The following is a 20,823-nucleotide window of genomic DNA, read 5'->3' on the forward strand; positions in this document are numbered from 1 at the left end:
TATACAGCGAATATAGCCCTAAACCTATGTTTTAACTGTAAAATTAGGGGGTCGTCTTATATGCCGGAAAATACGGTATACTTACATACCAAGTTCAGTTGAAATCTATTTTAAAATTACAATGAAACGAGAGTATTAGGAATGTGATTGTGCTTTGAATTCATCAGACTGGGCTTAAGTTCCAGTTCCATTGCTTCTGAGCTACACGATCTCAGCAAGTTATTTCACCTTTCTGAGTTCTGTAAGTGTGTGTGTAAAATGGGGGGGACATCAGAGCTCCTAGTCTAAGAGGGCTGCTGTGCAGAATAAGAAATCCTGTCCATTTGTAAGATCTAATAACTATACTTAAAAACATAATTGCAGAAGGAACCTCAAAAATTACATTTTAATGATTTGTCACATTAAAGCAAAAGCAGTCTTTTTTAAATTATTGTAAAAAAAAAAACACATTAAATCATGAGCAAGGCAATAATCAAAGCCCACATTTCTACTAATGAACCATTATTTCTGCCACGCCCTCCGCAGGGCCGCTGTTAGGAAATAACGTTTACAGCAGCGCTGCGTGCTCTGGACACTCTCACAGAGCATGCTCCCACACAGGCCAGGAGGCTCCCGGGGTTGCTACCTGTGGGAGGCCAGCGGCTTTGGAGAGCTGCTCCTGCAGCTGAGGGAGGAGTTTCTTGGCCTCTTGGATCTCTTTTAGCAACTTTGGGGTAGGAGCTCGGTTGTAATCTTCCTGCAATAACTGAAAAGTTATAAAAAGATTTTAATAATTGATTGCTTATGTCAAGAAAATAGAGAGAGTCTATTCTTAATCAAACAGTTGATGGCCTGCGACTCTGAGAAGCCAGTCGCATTCTGACTGCCTGGACACAGCCCTTTCCTAAGGCAGTACCTGCAGCCGTTCCTGTTCTTTCTGTAACATTTTTCTTAGAATTTCTACTTTCTGGTTATGAACCACATTGTTTTCCTCCTAGAAAAAGATAAAAAAAACAAACAAAAAAAACCCAACAAACAAAAAAGAACCAATACAGGGAAAGTGAAGCTAAAATAAATAAGGAAAACGAGACATATAATGTATGCCCCAGCTCTGAGTTTTTCAATATCTATTATGATTTTCTTTATTTCCATCACTTATAAGGATGGACTTTTAGACATGACATGAAAGATAAAAGATTGCAGGGAAATTTAAGCCCTTTTCACTTTTCCTAAACTAGACACAAGAAAACATTAAGTACTTATATTAGTTGGGAAAACGAAGCTGGCTTAAGTATAGGAATAATACAGTTTCCCATCGTTAGCTCATTACTGTCAGCCCCATGCATGGATTCCTGCTGACCTCACACCATCTCTCCTTGTTTTATGACCCTTTATTTAATCAAACTAGTCTTCCTAAAATCCTGTTATAACCATAACACTCTCTTGCTCAAAAGAAATTTTAATGGATCTCACTGCATATCTAGTTACATATAAAGTAGCCTGCAGTTGTGAGTTTAGTGAAAATAAACAGTCCTCTAAGTTTTCAAGCTCCTCTCCCACTACATAAATCCTTAACGTGCACCAGCTGCTTCCAAAACGTATCTGGTGCTTTCTTGGCTCTTTCCCTCTACCTCCTCTAACTGAGCTGCCTTCGTTTCCATTGCCACCACTACGCGTTACCTGTTTTTCAAGGCGTTACCTGTTTTTCAAGGCTCAATAAATAAAGTAGCTTTGGGCAAAGTCCTTCCTTTTCACAACTGGATGTACTCCCCCACCCTTGGAATTCTTATAGAACTTACTATTTTCCCCTCATGTCACATTCTGCCTATGTATTATAATTACTTGTATACACTTGACTCCACCTTAAACAACAAAGGTTTATTAAGCACCTACTATACACCAAGCACTAGGTACTCTTCTCCAGAAAATAGAGGCTCAATAATAAACAAAACAAACAAACAAACAAACAAAAAACCCATGTTCTTTCAAAGTATGGAACTTGAACACAGGATATTTTAAATATTTTTGTGAGAGGCAAATGGTTTTGTAGATAGTAGGTGTTTAATATTTTTTTAAATTAAATCTCCTATCCCAATACTCAGCAATCATTCCAAATTACAGCTGACCCTTGAACAATGTGTGCGTTAGGGACGCCAGCCCTCCGTGCGGTGGAAAAGCTCTGTGTGACTCTCACTCCCCCAGAACTTTACTAGCAGCCTATTATTGACAGGAAGTCTAACCAATAACAGAAACAGCCAATCAACACATATTTTGTATGTTACTTGTATTAAATATTAAATTTTTACAAAAAAGTGAACTAGAGAACAGAAAATGTTATTAAGAAAATCATAAGGAAGAGAAACTACATTTTCAGGGCTGTATGTATTTATTGAAAAGAAAATCCATGCATAAGCGGACCTGCACTATTCAAACCCATATTGTCTAAGGGTCAACTGTATTATGTAATTATTACATCAGAAAATTATTTTCTGGAACCTTGAACTTAAATTTGCTTACCAGCTCAATATCACAAAATTCTGAATATAAAAAGTAAAGGTATTATGTAATTGAGTTTGCAAAGACGTTTCCTGCTCTTACCCCCATGAGCACAGGACTGGTAATTCTCTCCATGTTCCCAGATGCTCCCGGTGAGTGAGGAGAGGTCGTGATAGGAGACATATGTCCAGTGACGGATGGCTCTACTTCAGAATCAGCAAGTGGGATCTGGGGCATCCCAGGGGGGCGTCCTTGAACAGTGAGAGCTACATAGGAACCAGCTGGGTGAGAGATAGAAGGGAAAGGAGCTCTGTAAACAAGTTTCTACAGCATTTTACTCCTTAGCCTTTGACAGTTCTAAAAGTACCCAGTCATGTGAGAAAGCTGCACCGACTGCTAACCACTGGCCCACATAAAAACCACCCAGTGCTTTTTTATGAATTCTCTAAGAATCTAAAAGAACAATGTTATTTTCAGATAGCATACTACTACTCATATTATTTAAAAGCAAATAAAATGTATAACCCCCCCAATTTTTTAATTAGAGAAGAGTGAATTAATATCAACCATCTACTAATGGCTATGTTTAATTAATTTCATAAATGCAAAGCTCTAGCCAGTTTGCTCAATGGATAGAGTGTCGGCAGACAGACTGAGGGGTTTTGGGTTTGATTCCAGTCAAGGGCACATGCCCAGGTTGCAGGCTTGATCCCCAGTGGGGAGCATACAGAAAGCAGCTCTTCAATGCTTCTCTCTCATCATTGATGTTTCTATCTCTCTCCCTCCCTCTCCTTTCCTCTCTGAAATCAATAAAAATATTTTTTAAAAATTTTTCCTTAAATGCAAATTTTTAAAAATCATTTAAAGATATTAATTAGGCAGAGTTTAATTTTCTAGAATATAATGCCATTTTAAATTAACTTTACTAAATAAAATTGACAAAAAGTATCCCACAAAACCATCAATAATTAAGTAACGAGTTTTATTTTTAAAACTCATCAGAGAAGACTGATGGGGCAAGATGGCTGTGGGACCCGGAGACGCCGTGCCCGTGCTCCCAGCCCGGCTGGCCTTACAGCTGAAATGCTGTAAGGCTGCCTGGAAAAGTAGGAGTGCTGCTGACTGGACATGTGTGTGTAAGGAGCACTGGAGAAACAGCACAGAGACTATAAGAGGGGGATCCCCTGGGGCAGATGCTCAGCTGAGGCCCAAGTGACATTGGCTACAAAGTGCCCTCCACGCAGGGACCCCCAACCCCAAGCAGCAGAGACTGGAAGGAGACACACACAGCATTGGGCAAAGAGGCCCAGGGGGTTCTGGCTGCCTAGGAGGCTGGTTCCTCCCTTCCCCATGACAGAATATGCCAGGTGCTGGCTGCCCCAAGGGGATTCGCCGCAGGCTCTGACTGCAGAGGCTGCACAGCAGTGTTTGGTTCAAAACATACAGGGCCTAAGGGTAGCACCCAGCAGTGATTTGAAGGACGCTGGGCTTTCCTGAAAGGCTTGTGCAGAGTCCAAAGAGCATGGCGTCCCCACCTGTAGTGCAGGGTTGGGACCCCGCCCATACCTATGGAGCCGCAGGGTTGGCAGCAGGCAGGGGATTTTATTACTAGGGTTCTGGTGCACGAAATTCATGCACTGGGAGTGGGGAGGGTCCCTCAGCCCAATCTGTCCCCTCTCACATACTGGAAGCCCTCAGGGGATGTCGTTAGGCCCACGGGGAGCGGGCGTAAGCTGCAGTCTGATCAGCGAAAGGCACCAGCCCATCACCCGGCTGCTGCAGCCCCTGCCAGTCACCACAGCCGCCAAGGTGTTTTCATCAACACAGACTCCAGTCTCTTCACTAAGAAAAAATGACAACTTTCTTTAGGCATTTTCAAGATGTGTCTTTCATAGGATATGTATTTCTTTCTTTATTTATTCTTATCCTCACCTGAGGATATGTTTCCATTGACTTTTAGAGAATGTGGAAGAGAAAAGGAAAGACAGAGAGAAATATCAAAGTGAGAGGGACACTTTGATTGGTTGCTTCCTGCATGAGCTCTGACCTGGGCCCCAGCCAGGAAGGAGCCTGCAACCTAGGTTCATGCCCTTGATTAGAATCGAACCCAGACCCTGTGGTCATCAGGCCGAGGCTCTATCCACTGAGTCAACTGGCTAGGACAGGATATGACATTTCTTAGCCCCTCCAGCAACAGACCTTACTTTTTCCTCCAGGAGTGAGGTGGAAAAACCCTAGGTCACCTCCTTGGGTTCTTATTACCCAAGTCACTAAGAATATTACCAGTGGCATACAGGAAGCTTAGCCAGTGAGCGGTCAGAAAAGGTGTTTCCTCTATAGTTCACACCAATTGCCGGCTGGACCCTGCCCAGGCCTCTGGCTCTGGCCTCAGCTTTAGGCCTGGGCAGGGCCCTCCAGCTCCCGCTGATCACCGGCTCACCCCTGCCCAGGCTGCCCAGACCGAAAGCCTTGGGCAGGGGACCCCAGTTTCCCTGTGATTGCAGGCTGCGCCCCTTGGGCTGGGGACCCCCAGCTCCCTACCAGGGGTCTTCAAACTACGGCCCGCGGGCCACATGCGGCCCGCAGAGGAGTCTGATCCGGCCCGCCAGGTTTTTTGGGCAGTGAGCGCAGCCGAGGTGTTACAGTAGGAATTAGTAGTTCATATAGTCCGGCCCTCCAGCTCTCTGAGGGACCGTGATCTGGCCCCCACTTTAAAAAGTTTGAGGACCCCTGCGTGTAATCCATCACAGGCTCCGCTCCTGCCCAAGGCCCAAAGCCTCCAGCTTGGGCAGGAGCGGAACCCCCGTTCCCTGCAATCGATCGCAGGCTTTCGGCCAAGGTGGAGGCTTTCAGCCTTGCGCATGAGCAGGCCCCCAGCTCCCTGCGATCAATGGCAGGCTCCGCTCATGCCAACCTCGTTCTGATTGCAGGCTTGGCCCTGCCCAAGAGCCTCCTGGCTCAGACCCTTCCCAGGCTGCCTTACCTCACAGTGACCTGGGTGCCAGGATGTTCCTGGGACACAGGCGCTGGGAGCCTATGAATGCAAGTTAACTGCCATATTTTGGGTTAATTTGCATACTCGCTCTGACTGGCTATGGGCATAGCGAAGGTATGGTCAATTTACGTGTTTATTATTAGGTAAGATTTTGTTAACCTTACCTGAGGATGTTTTTCCATTGATATTTAGGAGAGTGGAAGAGAGAGGGAAAGACAGACAGAAAAATTGATGTGAGAGAAACACATTGACTGGTTGCCTCCTGCAAGAGCCTAACCAGGGCCTGGCTGGGGGAAGAGCCTGCACCTAAGGTATGTGCCCTTAGCCAGAATCAAACCTGGGACCCTTTGGTCTGCAGGCCAAGGCGCTATCCACTGAGCAACACCAGTGAGCCTAGATGGGGATCTTAAGCCTGCACTGAAGAGAGGGGAACATAAGTGGAGCTGGGGTAACTGGCCCCGCTGTACTGAGACCAGCCAGTGGAGACTTCAGTCCTGAGTGGGACCGACTTCGTAATCCTTCTGCTTGGACCAGGGGCACAGGGCACCGGTCCTGGCAGAGCTGAGCTTTTCTATGCGATCCCATGGGAAGGCTTCCACTGCGGAGACAGAGGAGGGAGAGCTGGCTTTGTGACTGCATTGTGGAAACCCATCCAAACTCCATGTGTGTCCAGGCGGCCAGGCCCGGGAGGAGGGGTGGGGCTTGTCTCCCCCTCTTGTGGGCTAGGAACACACCTACTTGAAGGAGACCAGATCCCCTGCTGGACACACTGGGGGGGGGGGGGGGGGACAGTAAAACAGAGTAGGACATCCTGAGAGTAAGACCGTCAGAGGCCGTTGTCTAGCAGCAGAAAAGGCTTAGCCCGGTCCTGGGGACAAGACTGCCAACATTCTCAATCGGGATCTCTTTTGATAAACCCCCCTGGGCCAGGGCAGCAGAAACTTCTCCTGCAGAATGGGTGGCAGGCCGTGTCCAACCTGAGCCTGCACTGGGTCACCTGACAGGGAACTAGAGTTGGAGGATGTGGTTGACTGAGGTGTGTCTACGGAGCAGATGCATTCCCCCTCAGTGAGAGCCTAATGAGTCATCTCTAAGCCGGGGTCCACTAGCTCTAGCTGTGCTTGCCTGGCTTCACCCTGAAGACTCTTTAGAAAACACTGGAGGAAAACCAGGCACTTGGTGGTGGTGTGTGTGTGTGTGTGTGTGTGTGTGCGCGTGTTGTTGTTCTTTTTTCAATATTTCCTTCCTTATTACTTTAGTATTATTGCCATTAATATTTTGGTTCTTTTCTCTCATATCTTATAAGCCTCCTTCCTTTTATTTCTTTTTCCTATTCAGTCTTTATCAATTTACCTTTACCTTTCTCCTCTTTTAATTCTGCATAACTTTTCCCCTTTCTTTCTGTGTTCTTGTCTTTTTTTTTTTTTTTTTTTACCATTTTCCTTTTCTTACTCTCTACTCATACTTTTTCCTTGCTCTCCCTTTGTTCTTTAATAATTTTTTCTGCCACTTTTCCACCATTCTCTTTTTTTTTTCATTTTGCTATTAGTAATATTACCTTTTTCTCTTTCTTTTTGTTTACTATTCTTGTTTTCTTATCTCTTTAGAAATTCTCTTCACTTTTGTGGTTGCTTTCCTTATCAGAACATGTAAAACAGCTCAAACAACATGGATATGGGTGAGCCTTACAGATAGCCATCCTGAGAGGAGAGCCCACCCACAAACAGGACAACAACAATCAAGACCAAATTATAACAGGAGCCCAAATAGCCACAAAAGGGTTACTGCTAAGGCATACAACTCAGCAGCAGAGGACACTGGGTCCACAGAACATGTAGTAAAAAAGCCCACCCCAAGAAGACTGGGAGTCATAGCAAGTATATCTAATTTACAAACACAAAGAGATACTTAAAAAGGGGAGACAAAGAAACAACCCCCAACTTAAAGGAAAGGAGGTATAGCCAGAAAAATACATAAATAAGATGGTGAGAAAGTTACCAGACATACAGTCCAGAATAATGATTATAAAGATGCTCAAGGAACATAGTGAGAATGACAAGGAACTTAGTGAGAACTACATCAGCATGAAAAAAAAGCCATAGAATTAAGAGCCACGCAGAAATGAATACTACTTAGGACATCAAGAATACACTGGAAGGAATTAAAAGCAGGCTTGATGAAGCAGAGGATAGAATAAGTGAATAAGAAGACAAGGTAGAAAAAAAAAAAACAGTCAATCAGAGCAGCAAAAAGAAAAAATACTTAAACATGAGGACAGTTTAAGGGAACTCAGGGATACCATCAAATGAAACAACATCCATATAATAAGGTTACTAAAGGAAAAAGACAGTGAGCAAGGAATACATAACCTGTTTAAAATAATAATGATAGAAAACATCCCTAACCTGGTGAAGGAGAAAGCCACACAAGCTCAGGACTCACAGAAAGTACCAATCAATATGAACCCAAAGAAACTCAACTCCAAGGCACATAGGCACATCATAATTAAAATAGCAAACATTAACACGTTAAGACCCATGGCAGTTACCAGAGACTGACACTATACTTTCCATCCAAAACAGGCTGGGTGCTTAATGTGTTAAAGACAAAGAGATAATTTCCAGGGCAGCGAGAGAGAGATAATCAGTGACCTACAAGGCAGCTCCCATAAGGCTCTCAAACAAGTTCTCAATAGAAAAACTTTAAGCAAGAAGAGAATGGCAGGCAATATTGAAAGGAATGAAAAGTAAAGATCTGAAAAGCAGACTACTCTATCTAGCAAAGTTATTATTCAAAATTAAAGGTGAAATAAAAAGCTTCCCCCCCCCCAAAAAAAAAGGCTAAAGAAGTTTACCACCACCAACCCTACAATGCAAGAAATGCTAAAAGGATTTCTATAAGAAGAAATAGAATGAGAGAGGAACAAAACCATGCAGAATACAAATAACAAAATATAAGTACCTATCCTAAAGAATAAAGAGAGAATATGTAAATTGACCATCACACCCATCACAAAGATGGCAGTGCCCATAGCCACTGATGGTGGTGCCCAGTCTCCTTAGCCCCAGTGGGGAGGCTGGGGGGTAGGCACACAGTGTGGCTAGACCAGCCCTCAGCCCCACAGTCACCTAGGGCTGGCCCGAGACGCAGGCAAGCCTTGGATGGCGGCTGTCCAGCCAACACCCAAGGCACAGGAAAGCCTCGGATGTCAGCTGCACAGCTGCCAAGGGTGGGCCCAAGGTGCAGGCAAGCCTTGAATGGTGGCTGTCCAGCCATCCAGGGCTGCCTAAGGCTTGCTCTGCTGGCATGGCAGCAGCAGAGATGTGATGAGGGCAACGCCTTCCGCTGACCACCAGGCCGCCTCCCATTCCTGAGGTCTCCCGGACTGTGAGAAGGGGCAGACCAGGCTAAAGGACACCACCTCCAGTGCATAAATGTTCATGGATTGGGCCTCTAGTCTATTATAACCTTAAATATAAATGGATTAAATGCTCCAATAAAAAGACATAGGGTAGATGAATAAGTATACATGACCGATATATATGATTCTATAAGAGTTAGATCTCATTATAAAAAACCCAACCAGAATAAAAGTGAAGAGATGGGAAAATTTTCCATGCATATGTAAACATAAATAAAAGCGTAAATATAATACTTACATATGACAAAATAGACTTAAAAGCAAAGGCTATAACAAGAGACAAAGAATGTCACTTCATAATACTAAAGGGATTGATCCAACAAGATAATATAACCCTGTAAACATATATACTCTCCCTATAGGAGCACGTAGGGAGAGATCAACAGCATTACAGTGGCAGGGGACTTTAACACCCCACTAACATTATCAGATATAACTTCCAAACAAAAACCAACAGGAAATGATGACTTTAAACGACTCTACATCAAATGAATTTAATTGAAAGTTTATACAACATTTCACCAAAAACAGCAAAATATACGTTCTTCTCAAGGGCAAACAAGACCTTCTCAAAGATAGACCCGTTAGGACACAATGTAAGTCTCTGCAAGTTCAAGAAGATTGATTTCATATTAAGCATCTTCTTGAATCACAATGGCATAAACTAGTTACCAACTACAATAAAAACACTAAAAAACAATCAAACACATGGAGGCTAAATAGCATGTTATTAAACAATGAATGAGTTACCAATGAGCTTAAGTAAGAAATCAAAAACATCCTGGAAACAAATAAAAATGAACACAACCCAAAATCTACGTGACCAGGGAAAGCAATTCTGAGAGGGAAATTCACAGCAATATAGGCCTACCTAAAGAAACAAGAAAAAGGACTAATAAACTATGTAACCCTACAAATAAAAGAATCAGAAAGAGAACAGTAAGAAAAGCCTAAAGTAGATAGATGGAAGGAACAAATAAAAATCAAAGGAAAAAATAAATGACATAGAAACTAAAAACAAAACAAAACATAACGCAAAAGAGCAATGAAACCAAGAGCTGGTTCTTTGAAAATATAAACAAGGTTTATGAACCTTTAGCTAGACTCATCAGAAAACAGAGAAGGTTCAAATAAAAAGAATCAGAAATGAAAGAGTTGAACAACTGACATCATAGAAATTCAAAGTGTTCTAAAAAATACTACAAAAAACGCTATGAGAAACCACAAGCTGACAGGAGGAAATTCCGAGGGTCCTTAGCATGCTGCAAAGGCGCGAGGCTCCTGCCACCACCACTGTGCTCACCAGCCGTGGGCCCAGCTTCTAGCTGAGCAGCACTCCTGCTGTGGGAACACAAAGACCACCAGGGGGCAGCTCCTGCATTGAGAGTCTGCTCCCTGGTGGTCAGTGCACATCATAGCAACAGTCATTCCACTGTTGGGTTGATTTGCAGAATAGCCTTTTATTATACACTAGAGTAGGGGTGTCGAACTCAATCAGAGAAGGGGCCAAAATCTAAAATCCAGCCTAAATCGCAGGCCGAATGGTTTACTGAACAGTCATAAACTGACAATGTCATAAACTGACAGCGGAGTGCAGTGATGACAGCGCGGTGCGGGCCACATTGCAAGGCCTGGCGGGCTGGATTTGGCCTGCGGGCCTTGTGTTTGACACATGTGCACTAGAGGCCTGGTGCACAAAATTCATGCACGGGTGTGTGTGTGGGGGGGGGGGGGGGTGTTCCTCAGCCCAGCCTGCAATCTCTCCAATCTGGGACCCCTCAAGGGATGTTCGACTGCCCATTTAGACCTGATCCCTTGAGGGGTCCCAGATTGAAGAGATTGCAGGCTGGGCTGAGGAACATCACCCCCACACCCCACCCCGTACACAAATTTTGTGCACCAGGCCTCTAGTGTATATATATTTTTTGGAGAAAACAGAAAGTAACATTAACCATGACCAGCAAGACTCAACAGAAGACATTCATTAGTTATCTAGCATGAAGAAAAAAATGAGATTTTCCAAGTAAATTACTTCTTTAGGTAACTGATCTTTAATTGACAAAAACCTTTCTCTTAAAACTTTCAATAGAACTTTTAAATGTATAAAAGTTTAAAAGTATAAAAGTATTTCACATTTTTGGCAATTTAACACTACTATGGAACTCACTGTCAGTTATTTCACCACATTTGAGGTGCTAAAAATGTTTTCTTTTTACACTTAATTGTTATAAGTACTATGATTTGGGGGAATTTTAAGAATATACATTTTTTAAGGGGTTCTGTTCATCTAAGTCAGTGGTTCTCAACCTTCCCAATGCTCTACAGCAGCAGTTCTCAAACCTGTGGGATCCCACAGGTTCAGATCCGCTAGCAGGGTCGCCTAAGACCATTGGAAAACACAAATATTTACATTATGAGTTATTAACAGAGCAAAATTACAGTTATGAAGTAGCAACGAAAATAGTGTTATGGTTGGAGGTCACCACAACAAGAGGAACTGTATTAAAGGGTTGTGGCATTAGGAAGGTTGAGAACAACTGACCGAAATCATTTGTGTCCAGTCTTCCCCCCCTCAGGTGGCTTAGACATTTCTTTCAAATATATGCTTTCAATATTACCAAGATAACAAGGACAGCAAAACCAATCACATCTATGAAGTGACAGGAAAAAAGTATTTGGTTAAGAATTTTCACCTCAGACTTTCCTTTAATGCAGGACTTATCAAACTATAGCCAAGCGGCTTAACTTAGCCACAGACTATTTTGGCAAATAAAGCTTTATTGAAACACAGACACATCCATTCATTTACATACTGTTCAGGGTTGTTTTTGTGCTACAATGACAAAGTCACATTGTAAACCATGGGGCCCACAAAGCCTAAAATATTTACTATTTTATCTATTATAGAAAATATTTGCTGATCCTTGATTCAGGATTTCAGAAAACAAAACAGCAACATTCACCTACATTTGATTAACTTTACCACCTCCAGATGGTTTGAATGAGTCACCAGAGTTCCATTCACCTGCAAGAAAATGAAAATAGTGCATATCAGATACATTCCACAGACACATAGGTAAACTGATTTCAGGAATTATTATGCGTAGTATAGTCAATTAGAATACAGTAGATGGGACTATGTATATACTAAAATATGTATATGTCTGATTCAATATTTCACTTTTACCACTGTCCCATCAGATAAACTCAGCAACAAAATTAACTTTAATGCAAAACAAGGCCTTGACTAAAAGGGCATTGCAGTGTATTCACCATGACAGATGAAGAAACATAGCGTACCACAGATTTACAAACCTTCACAGTGGATGGCTCTTGCACATAGAAAATATCTCTTTGCCTTTAATTATAAATTCAGTGATTTGTAAAAATTACAATGCATTGTTAAAAGATAAAAAAATTATTTCAAAAATAATATTCAACTTACTTTTAGTTTCCCAATTATGACCTAATTTTTATAAAGAAAATATTTTCAGAGAGGCTAAATGTAGAAAATGTTATCCAGCCGAAACTGGTTTGGCTCAGTGATAGAGCGTCGGTCTGCGGACTGAAAGGTCCCAGGTTCGATTCCAGTCAAGGGCATGTACATTGGTTGCGGGCACATCCCCGGTAGGGGGTGTGCAAGAGGCAGCTGGTCGATGTTTCTCTCTCATCGACGTTTCTAGCTCTCTCTCTCTCTCTTCCTCTCTGTAAAAAATAAAAAAAATAAAAAAATAAATCAATAGAAAATGTTATCCAAAGTCTTCACTATTCAAAACAAATTAAGGTAAAATTATCAAACACGGATCTAACATTAAAACTACTTTTCTCTGATTTTTATAAGTTAAAATACTATGTATAATAGTAAAAGCCTAAGTGACCATCACAACTGAATGGACAACCAAACAGGCTGCATGGGGCAACCAGGCTTGCAGGGGGGTTAGCGAGGGGCGACTAAATGACCGGACAGCAGGCTGCAAGGAGCAATCAAGCCTGGGGAGGGGAGTTGGTGGCAACTAGGCTGGCGGGGGGGGGGGAGATGGGTGGAGGCAGTGAGGAGGGACTAAACGATTGAGCAGCAGGCTGTGTGGGGTGAGCAGGCCAGCTGGTGGTTTAGTGAGGGGCGACCAAACCACCAAAAGGCAGGCTGCATGGGGCAACCAGGCCAGCAGGGGTGGCAGTGATGGGCGACAAGGCCGATGGGGGGGGGGGGGGGGTAATTAGGGGCAACTAGACCAGCGGGGGTACAGTTGGGGAGGACCAGGCCAGCATGGGGGCAGTTAGGGGTGATCAGCAGGCAGGCAGGTGAGCAGTTAGGAGCCAGTGGTCCCGAATTCTGAGAAGGATATCTGACTTCCTATTTAGGCCCGATCCCCAGGATTGGGCCTAAACCAGCAGTCGGACATTTCCCAAGGGGTCCTGGATTGGAGAGGGTGAAGGCTGGGCTGAGGGGACCTCTTCCCCTTGTAAGAATTTCATACACCAGGCCTCTAGTCAGTGTATAAACCATAAATAAAGGTATACTCATCATGACTACCAGAGACCACCTTTGTTAACCATGTTTAATCCTAGACACTATTCTAGCACATATACACCACATACACAAACACACAACACCTAAATTATTACTGTCTTTTTTCTGTAAATACTTTTCACTATATTGTGCATATCTTTCATTATAGGTATACACATTCTTAAAAGCTGCAGATAAAATGCAATTTATTTCTCTAGCTCTGTTTATGCATATATATTAATAGGTTGTTTATATGTTGTCAATATGATGAAGCCGAAATGAATTTCCCTGTACACATTTCATGATTGGATACTTATTTCCTTATATTCCTAAAAGCAAATTTGCTGGTCAAAGGTAATATACTTACTTAAAGTATATAATTTTTATACATATTCACAAGTCCCATCCAGATTTATACCCATGACAAGTTTATGAGAGTAGCTATTTTACCATGCCCAAACTATACCTAATACATATCATCAATCTTTAGAATTTCTGACAACCAATTATATTTTCGTGTCTTTAATTTAGTAGTGAAGTTGGACATATTCTTATTAATATATTACTTATTTCAATTACTTTGTGGAATTGCCTGACAAAATTATTTGCCCATTTTTCTATTAGTTTATTCTTTTCTTAGTACAGGTATTTGAAAAGTGCTCCTTATAATTAAGGATATACTCTATAATAGGTTTCAAGTATTCTTTGTAAGTATATCCATGGTATCTTTTCCTGGATAGTAATTTTGTTCCAAGAAATCAAATGAGCCTTAGCTGGTTTGGCTCAGTGGATAGTGTCAGCCTGCAGCCTGTGGACTGAAAGGTCCCAGGTTCGATTCTGGTCAAGGGCACCTGCCTGGGTTGCAGGCTTGATAGGGGACATTCAGGAGGCAGCCAATCAATGCTTTTCTCTCATCATTGATGTTTCTCTCTCTCTCTGTCCCTCTTTCTTCCTCTCTAAAATCAATAAAAATGTTGGAAGGAAGGAAGGAAGGAAGGAAGGGAGGGAGGGAGGGAGGGAGGGAGGGAGGGAGGGAGGGAGGGAGGGAGGGAGGGAGGGAGGAAGGAAGGAAGGAAGGGAGGAAGGAAGGAACCGGTTTCAGCTCTCCGTATTATTTTTTAACAAGTAATTCTCATTAAAATATACTGTTAGAATTGGGAAGGTCTGTCATTACTTGTCTGATTATTCTTTCAAATGAACTTTACAGGTTTAAGTATCTCTGATGAAAAAGTGGTCTGTGGGGGGGGAGGGAGGGAGGGGAAGGGAGGAAAGAAGGAAGGGGGAAGGAAGGGAAGGGAGGAAGGGAGGAAGGGAGGAAGGAGGAAGGGGGAAGGGGAGAAGGGGGAAGGGGGGAAAGGAGGAGGGAAGAAGAGGAGAAGGGAGGAAGTGGAAAGGGAGGGAGAAGGAAGGGGGAAGGGAGGAAGGGGGAAGGGGGAAGGAAAGAGGGAGGAAGGGGGGAAGGGAGGAAGGAGGAAGGGGGAAGGGAGGAAGGGGGAAGGAAGGAAGAAGAGAAGGGAGGAAGGGGGAAGGGGGAAAGGGGGAAGGGGGAAAAGGGGGAAGGGGGAAGGGGGGAAAGGGGGAAGGGGGAAGGGGGAAAAGGAGGAAGGGGGAAGGGAGGAAGGAGAAAGGGAGGAGGAAGGAAAGAGGGAGGAAGGAAAGAGGGAGGAAGGGAGGAAGGAAAGAAGGGGGAAGGGAGGAAGGGAAGAAGGGGGAAGGGAGGAGGAAGGAAGGGAGAAGGGAGGAAGGGAAGAAGGGGGAAGGGGGAAGGGAGGAGGGAAGAAGGGGAGAAGGGAGGAAGGGAAGAAGGGGGAAGGGAGGAGGGAGGAAGGGGGAAGGGAGGAAGGGAGGAAGGGGGAAGGGAGGAGGGAGGAAGGGGGAAGGGAGGGAGGGAGGAAGGGGGAAGGGAGGAAGGGAGGAAGGGGGAAGGGAGGAGGGAGGAAGGGAGGACGGAGGAAGGGAGAAAGTGGGAAGGGAGGGAGGAAGGGAGGACGGAGGAAGGGAGAAAGTGGGAAGGGAGGAAGAGGTTGAAGGGGGGAAGAGGAGAAGGGAAGGGAAGGGAAAGGGAAGGGGAAGGGAGGAAGGGGGTAGGAAGGAAGGGATGAAGGAAGTCAAAAGAGTCAAGTGTCTCAAGTGCCATGACTGACTAATCCATTCTTTCCTCCTGGTCAGATTCAAGGCTGCTCTGGGCTCGCTGCTCCACTGACAGATCTACACCAGACCAGGGACTCTGCCTATCTTAACTCACACCCTGTCACTTACCTCCCCACAGACCACTTTTTCATCAGAGATACTTAAACCTGTAAAGTTCATTTGAAAGAATAATCAGACAAGTAATGACAGACCTTCCCAATTCTAACAGTATATTTTAATGAGAATTACTTGTTAAAAAATAATATGGAGAGCTGAAGTCGGTTTGGCTCAGTGGATAGAGCGTCGGCCTGCAGACTGAAGGGTCCCGGGTTCGATTCCGGTCAAGGGCATGTACCTTGGTTGCGGGCACATCCCCAATAGGGGGTGTGCAAAAGGCAGCTGGTTGATGATTCTCTCTCATCGATGTTTCTAACTCTATCTCTCTCTCTTCCTCTCTGTAAAAAAATCAATAAAATATTTTTAAAATAATAATAATAATAATATGGAGAGAAATGATCTTTACTCCATTTATTCAAGCCCTTTTTATGCCTTTCAGTATAGGATAATATTAATTTCTTTAAAGTGAGTTTTTATAGACCACAAATCCAACATATGCTGCGTTTTACAAAAATCCAAGTGGAAAAAAAAATGTGGCTAATATATGCTGTGTTTTCTTTTTTTAATTCTACCATAAATTCTATAGTGGTTGTTTCCTTACCTTGATGATTCGATCACCTGTCTGTACTCCAGCCCGCATGGCTGCTCCATCTGTAAGAGAAATTAGTTAATTAAGATGTAACTCATTGGCATTGATTGACAAGTTCTTGAAAAAGAGGAGCATAAGGAAGTGCTCACAAACACAGGCTTCAAGTCAGACAGACTGGGGTTCAAATGCTGCCCCTGCCACTCACTAGCTGTGTGACCTAGGACTGCTTTTATGTTTTTTACTCTAAGCCTCAATATTGCCTATAAAACGGGGGATAAAAATACTACCTCAAGTCACAGCACCCAGCATGAAGTAAGTATTCAATATACGTAATATCAGTAAAAGATACTGTTGCTGTTTTGGAAAAAGAATAGATATTTTTAAGCCTATAACCATCTGCTTAATGTGTCTCTACCAAACATCTCTAAAGAAATAATATTCAACAAACTTCTATAAGTGATGATGCATAAAGTATCACAACACAGAGTACTGTGATTTCTATAAAGTGCCAAGAAAACCAACTGGGGAACTCATGCCTAAAACTACGATACTAAAGACAAATCTAGCAACACGGCTATATAGCCTGCACTGTGGATGACTGTGTCATTCTGGGCAATAGATTTTGTTTGCACTTTTCTGTTCTTACTCTGCTCTCGAGTGACAAGACAGTTTTAAATGCCTTGCCTTCTTTGACAGACTGTACGAAGACTGGGTTGTCTCCACTGACCGTCAGCCCAAATCCATTGTCACCCTTCTGGATGATCACACAGCGCTGAACAAGACCTGCATAGAACCACAGGACAGAGAGAAGGAAGAGAAAAACAAAAGGAAAAAAGATAATAATTACATAGCAGCAATGAACTGTATTCTTTCTGAAGAAATACCAGGCAGCACATGAAACCCATATATAAAACGAGAGCACTGTCCCCATGAGCAAAACAAACATGAGAACATGACACAGTCATACATATGGTCTCTCACTGCAGAAGCAACATGGAATGGGCCCAAGATGAACAGCTCTGGCAAACTGGAAAGAAAAAGTATTGGAGAGGAGACAGTCATAAGAAACGCCCATAGCACATCTACACTATTGATAATATAAAATCTCCCCTACCACCCCGTGTTTTGATGCTCTTAACACCCACCCCCCCAAAAAATGCACAACCAAAACATTTTGGGACATTAAGCTAGAAGCAGCCCATAGTAAATTCTAGAGAAATCCCATCTCCCTCTCAGGGACATATACTCAGAAACACAGACTACATAAAGAAAGAAGGTGCTTGCAGGGTTCCTGCCACTTTTCTCCCAAAAGAAAGAAAAAAAAGGGAAAGCTACAAAGGGCAGAAAAACCTTGGCTCAAAGAAAAAGTAAACAGAAAAGATAAAAAAAGTAGAAAAAATAAAGAATCTGTGAGCTCCACCAACTCTTTTATCTCTTTCTGTACTGACCTGACTCCCAGGAGCAGTTATTTTCCTTCCAGTTAAACAGCAAATGAAAATTGTCAAGGCAAGGTGAGAGGAAGAGGGCCCCGTCAAAGGACAGGCATGTCCATGACGTAAGTGCCCAGCTCTTTTATTATGAATCAGAGATGAAGATCCTCAACTCTGTGTTAACGGAAGACTCCATACGTAACTTCCAGGTTCACAGAATCTAATCATTTCACCAAAAATCCAAATTCAGCCCCAGCTGGTATGGCTCAGTTAGTCTGGCATCATCTCCTGCATCAGAGGTCTCTGGTTGGATTCCAAGTCAGAGCACAAGGCCAAGTTGTGGCTTGATCCCCAGTAGGGGGAATGCAGGAGGCAGCCGATGGATGTTTCTATTCCTCTCCCTTTCTCTTTAAAATCAATAAAAACATATAACATCAATATATAAACAGCTTTAAAACAATAGGTATAATAATGGTTAGAAAATATTCTTCAAAATAGTAAAGGATTTATACAGAACCATCATCTTTTACAAAACAAAGAGTATGTTAAAGACTGCTTATTTTTATATAGATTTACATAGATTTCTTGCTGTTAATGAAATGTCACACGTATGTGAGCCTACTGCAGATGAAAGAATATAACTAGATGCCAGCATGAAAAATATGAACCTTTAATTTTAACTCATAACCCTATATGAAATTTAACTTAAGCAGATCATGGACTTAAACATGAAGCTAAAATTTTTCATGAGAAAACACAGAAAAAAATCTCCAAGACCTTAGGGTAGGCAGAGATAGTTGAGGATGCAAAATGTACCAACTAGAAAAAAAACAAACTGGTAAACTGAACTAAAAACTTAGAACATTTGCTCTTCTAAAAGACACTAAGAAAATGAAAAGAAAAGCCACAGACTGGGAGAAAATATTCACAAAACAAATATGTTTATATCCAAATTACATATTTTAAAAACGCTACAATTTAATAATGGAAGACCTTTTAAACAATGGTTGCCAACCTTTCGGACCTCACAGACCACCGTGGTCCATGGACCACCATTTGGTGAGCGCTGCTTTAAAAGGGACAAAAGATTTGAATAAACACATCACAAAGAAATACCAATGCATAATAAGCACATGCAAAGGTGCTCAATATTTACAGGCATCAGAAAAATGCAAATTAAAATCACACTGAGATGCCATGTACACTAACTGAAATGGCTGAGAACAGGAGTGACAACACCAAGTGCTGACACAGCTGTGGAACAACTAGAATGTTCATACATCCAGAGGGAATGTAAATGGTACACTTTGAAAAATAGTTGAGAAATTTCAACATGTATTTATATCTGACCCAGCAATCTCATTCCAAGAGAAATGAAAACTCATATGCATATAAAGACTAATAGACAAATGTTCATAACAGTTTTTTATTCCTAAAACCCCAAAACTAGGAAATAAAACAAGAACTAGGCACATGCAGCAAATGAATCACAAAAACATAATGCTAAGCAATGGAAAGCAGATACAAAAGAAGACAGTGAACACCGTTTGTAAAACAGACAAAACTAAACTACAGTAACAGAACTCAGGCGAGTGGCTCCTGGGGCAGGCTGGGAGAATGAGTGCAAAAGGGACAGTAAGGAATTTGGGAGAGTGATGGGAATGTCCGGTCCTTAATTAAGGTAATGGTTACATGAGTATATTCATTTGTCAAAACTTACTGAACTACACACTTAAAATGGATATATCTCATTTTATGTAAATTGTACATCAAGAAGTTGATTTTCAACATTAAATATGTCACCACTCAACTCAAGAAACTACTAAATACTAAATAGCATTTGAATTTACCACGCCCACAAAATAGTCAATTGTAATGAGGGTAGGGGGAAGACAGCCCATCAAAATCAACCATTCAACCATTTTCCTTTGCTTAATGTTGCTTCCTTCAAGTAACTATTATAGAAAAAACTATAAATGGAATGGATATGAATACAAAAAAAAAAAAAACAAGAAAAAGGCATTCTTTATAAATTTCTAATATGGAATACAACAAATACAGGAATGAGAGAACCTCAAAATAGATCAAGCTCAGTGTTTTACAGGGAGCTTTAAAACCCCTGGTTTTATCCAGTCCTCCACGGAAGGGCACTTCAGCTGTTCCCGTGTCGTGGCACCGTGAGCAGTGCTGAGGGGGCGCCTATAGCGCTGTGAATACCTGACTTCGAGGTTTTCAGGTGTATACCCAGGGGAGGGATGGCTGGGCCACACACACACAGTGGAATACTACTCAGCATCATAAAGGATGAAATAGCACCACTTGCAACCACAGGGCGGGACCTTGAGAGCAGTGTGTGAGTGAAGTCACAATGAGAAAATCAGAACCCTAGGACCTCACTCCAGTGTGGGACACAAAACGGAAACTGGTGGCACACAGCACTGGTGGCTGCCAGAGGGAAGGGGATGCAGAGAAGGCGTCCTGATATGAGGTGAATATGAGGGATCTGACTCTGGGTGGCAGGCACACAGTGCCATACACAGATCCTGTCCCAAAGAAGCCCACACCTGACACCCGTATGTTTATGTGGACCAATGGCACCCCAATAAATGTAATTTTAAAAATGTGATTTTGGCCGAGACCGGTTTGGCTCAATGGATAGAGCGTCGGCTTGGGGACTGAAGGGACTCAGGTTCGATTCCGGTCAAGGGCATGTACCTTGGTTGCAGGCACATCCCCAGAAGGTGGTGTGCAAGAGGCAGCTGATCAATGACTCTCTCTCATCGATGTTTCTAGCTTTCTATCTCTCTCCCTTCCTCTCTGTACAAAATCAATAAAATGTATTTTTTTAAATGTGGTTTTGAAAACATAAATACCCGATGTCCTCCTTTCCAGAGTTACTTGAAATTTCAAAATGAATTATATATTATGACTTTAAAATAAAAATCAAGACAACTACAACATTGAATACACGCGCACACGCGCGCGCGCGCACACACACACACACACACACACACACACACTTCATACTATATCCACCCCCCAGTTCTCCCACCAGCTGCAAGTCAGTAAAGTGAAGGTTCTAATCTTGGTGTTCATTGTGCTCAGCCACTCACAGACTCATTGTCAGGTTACTTTAGAGCAGCAGTCACCAATCTT

At 42.7% G+C, this 20,823-nt stretch overlaps 1 protein-coding gene across 5 annotated transcripts in view; it reads right to left on the minus strand.

The window, feature by feature from the left end:
• Positions 1-20,823, minus strand: part of ARHGEF12 (Rho guanine nucleotide exchange factor 12) — a 202,163-nt gene that overhangs the window by 96,624 nt on the left and 84,716 nt on the right. For 2 of the 5 annotated variants that reach the window (XM_084895547.1, XM_084895546.1), the window contains 6 exons: positions 16,922-17,020; positions 16,250-16,299; positions 11,859-11,916; positions 2,578-2,756; positions 896-973; positions 626-745 (listed from right to left, as the gene is read on the minus strand). In XM_084895547.1, the coding sequence (XP_084751673.1) occupies positions 626-745; positions 896-973; positions 2,578-2,756; positions 11,859-11,916; positions 16,250-16,299; positions 16,922-17,020 (584 nt within the window). The remainder of the gene's footprint in view (positions 1-625; positions 746-895; positions 974-2,577; positions 2,757-11,858; positions 11,917-16,249; positions 16,300-16,921; positions 17,021-20,823) is intronic. The other 3 variants (XM_084895549.1, XM_084895548.1, XM_084895550.1) reach the window with 2 other exon arrangements.

The sequence above is a fragment of the Pipistrellus hanaki genome, assembly GCF_964339955.1.
Source record: "Pipistrellus hanaki genome assembly, chromosome: 9".
Lineage (NCBI taxonomy): Eukaryota > Metazoa > Chordata > Mammalia > Chiroptera > Vespertilionidae > Pipistrellus > Pipistrellus hanaki.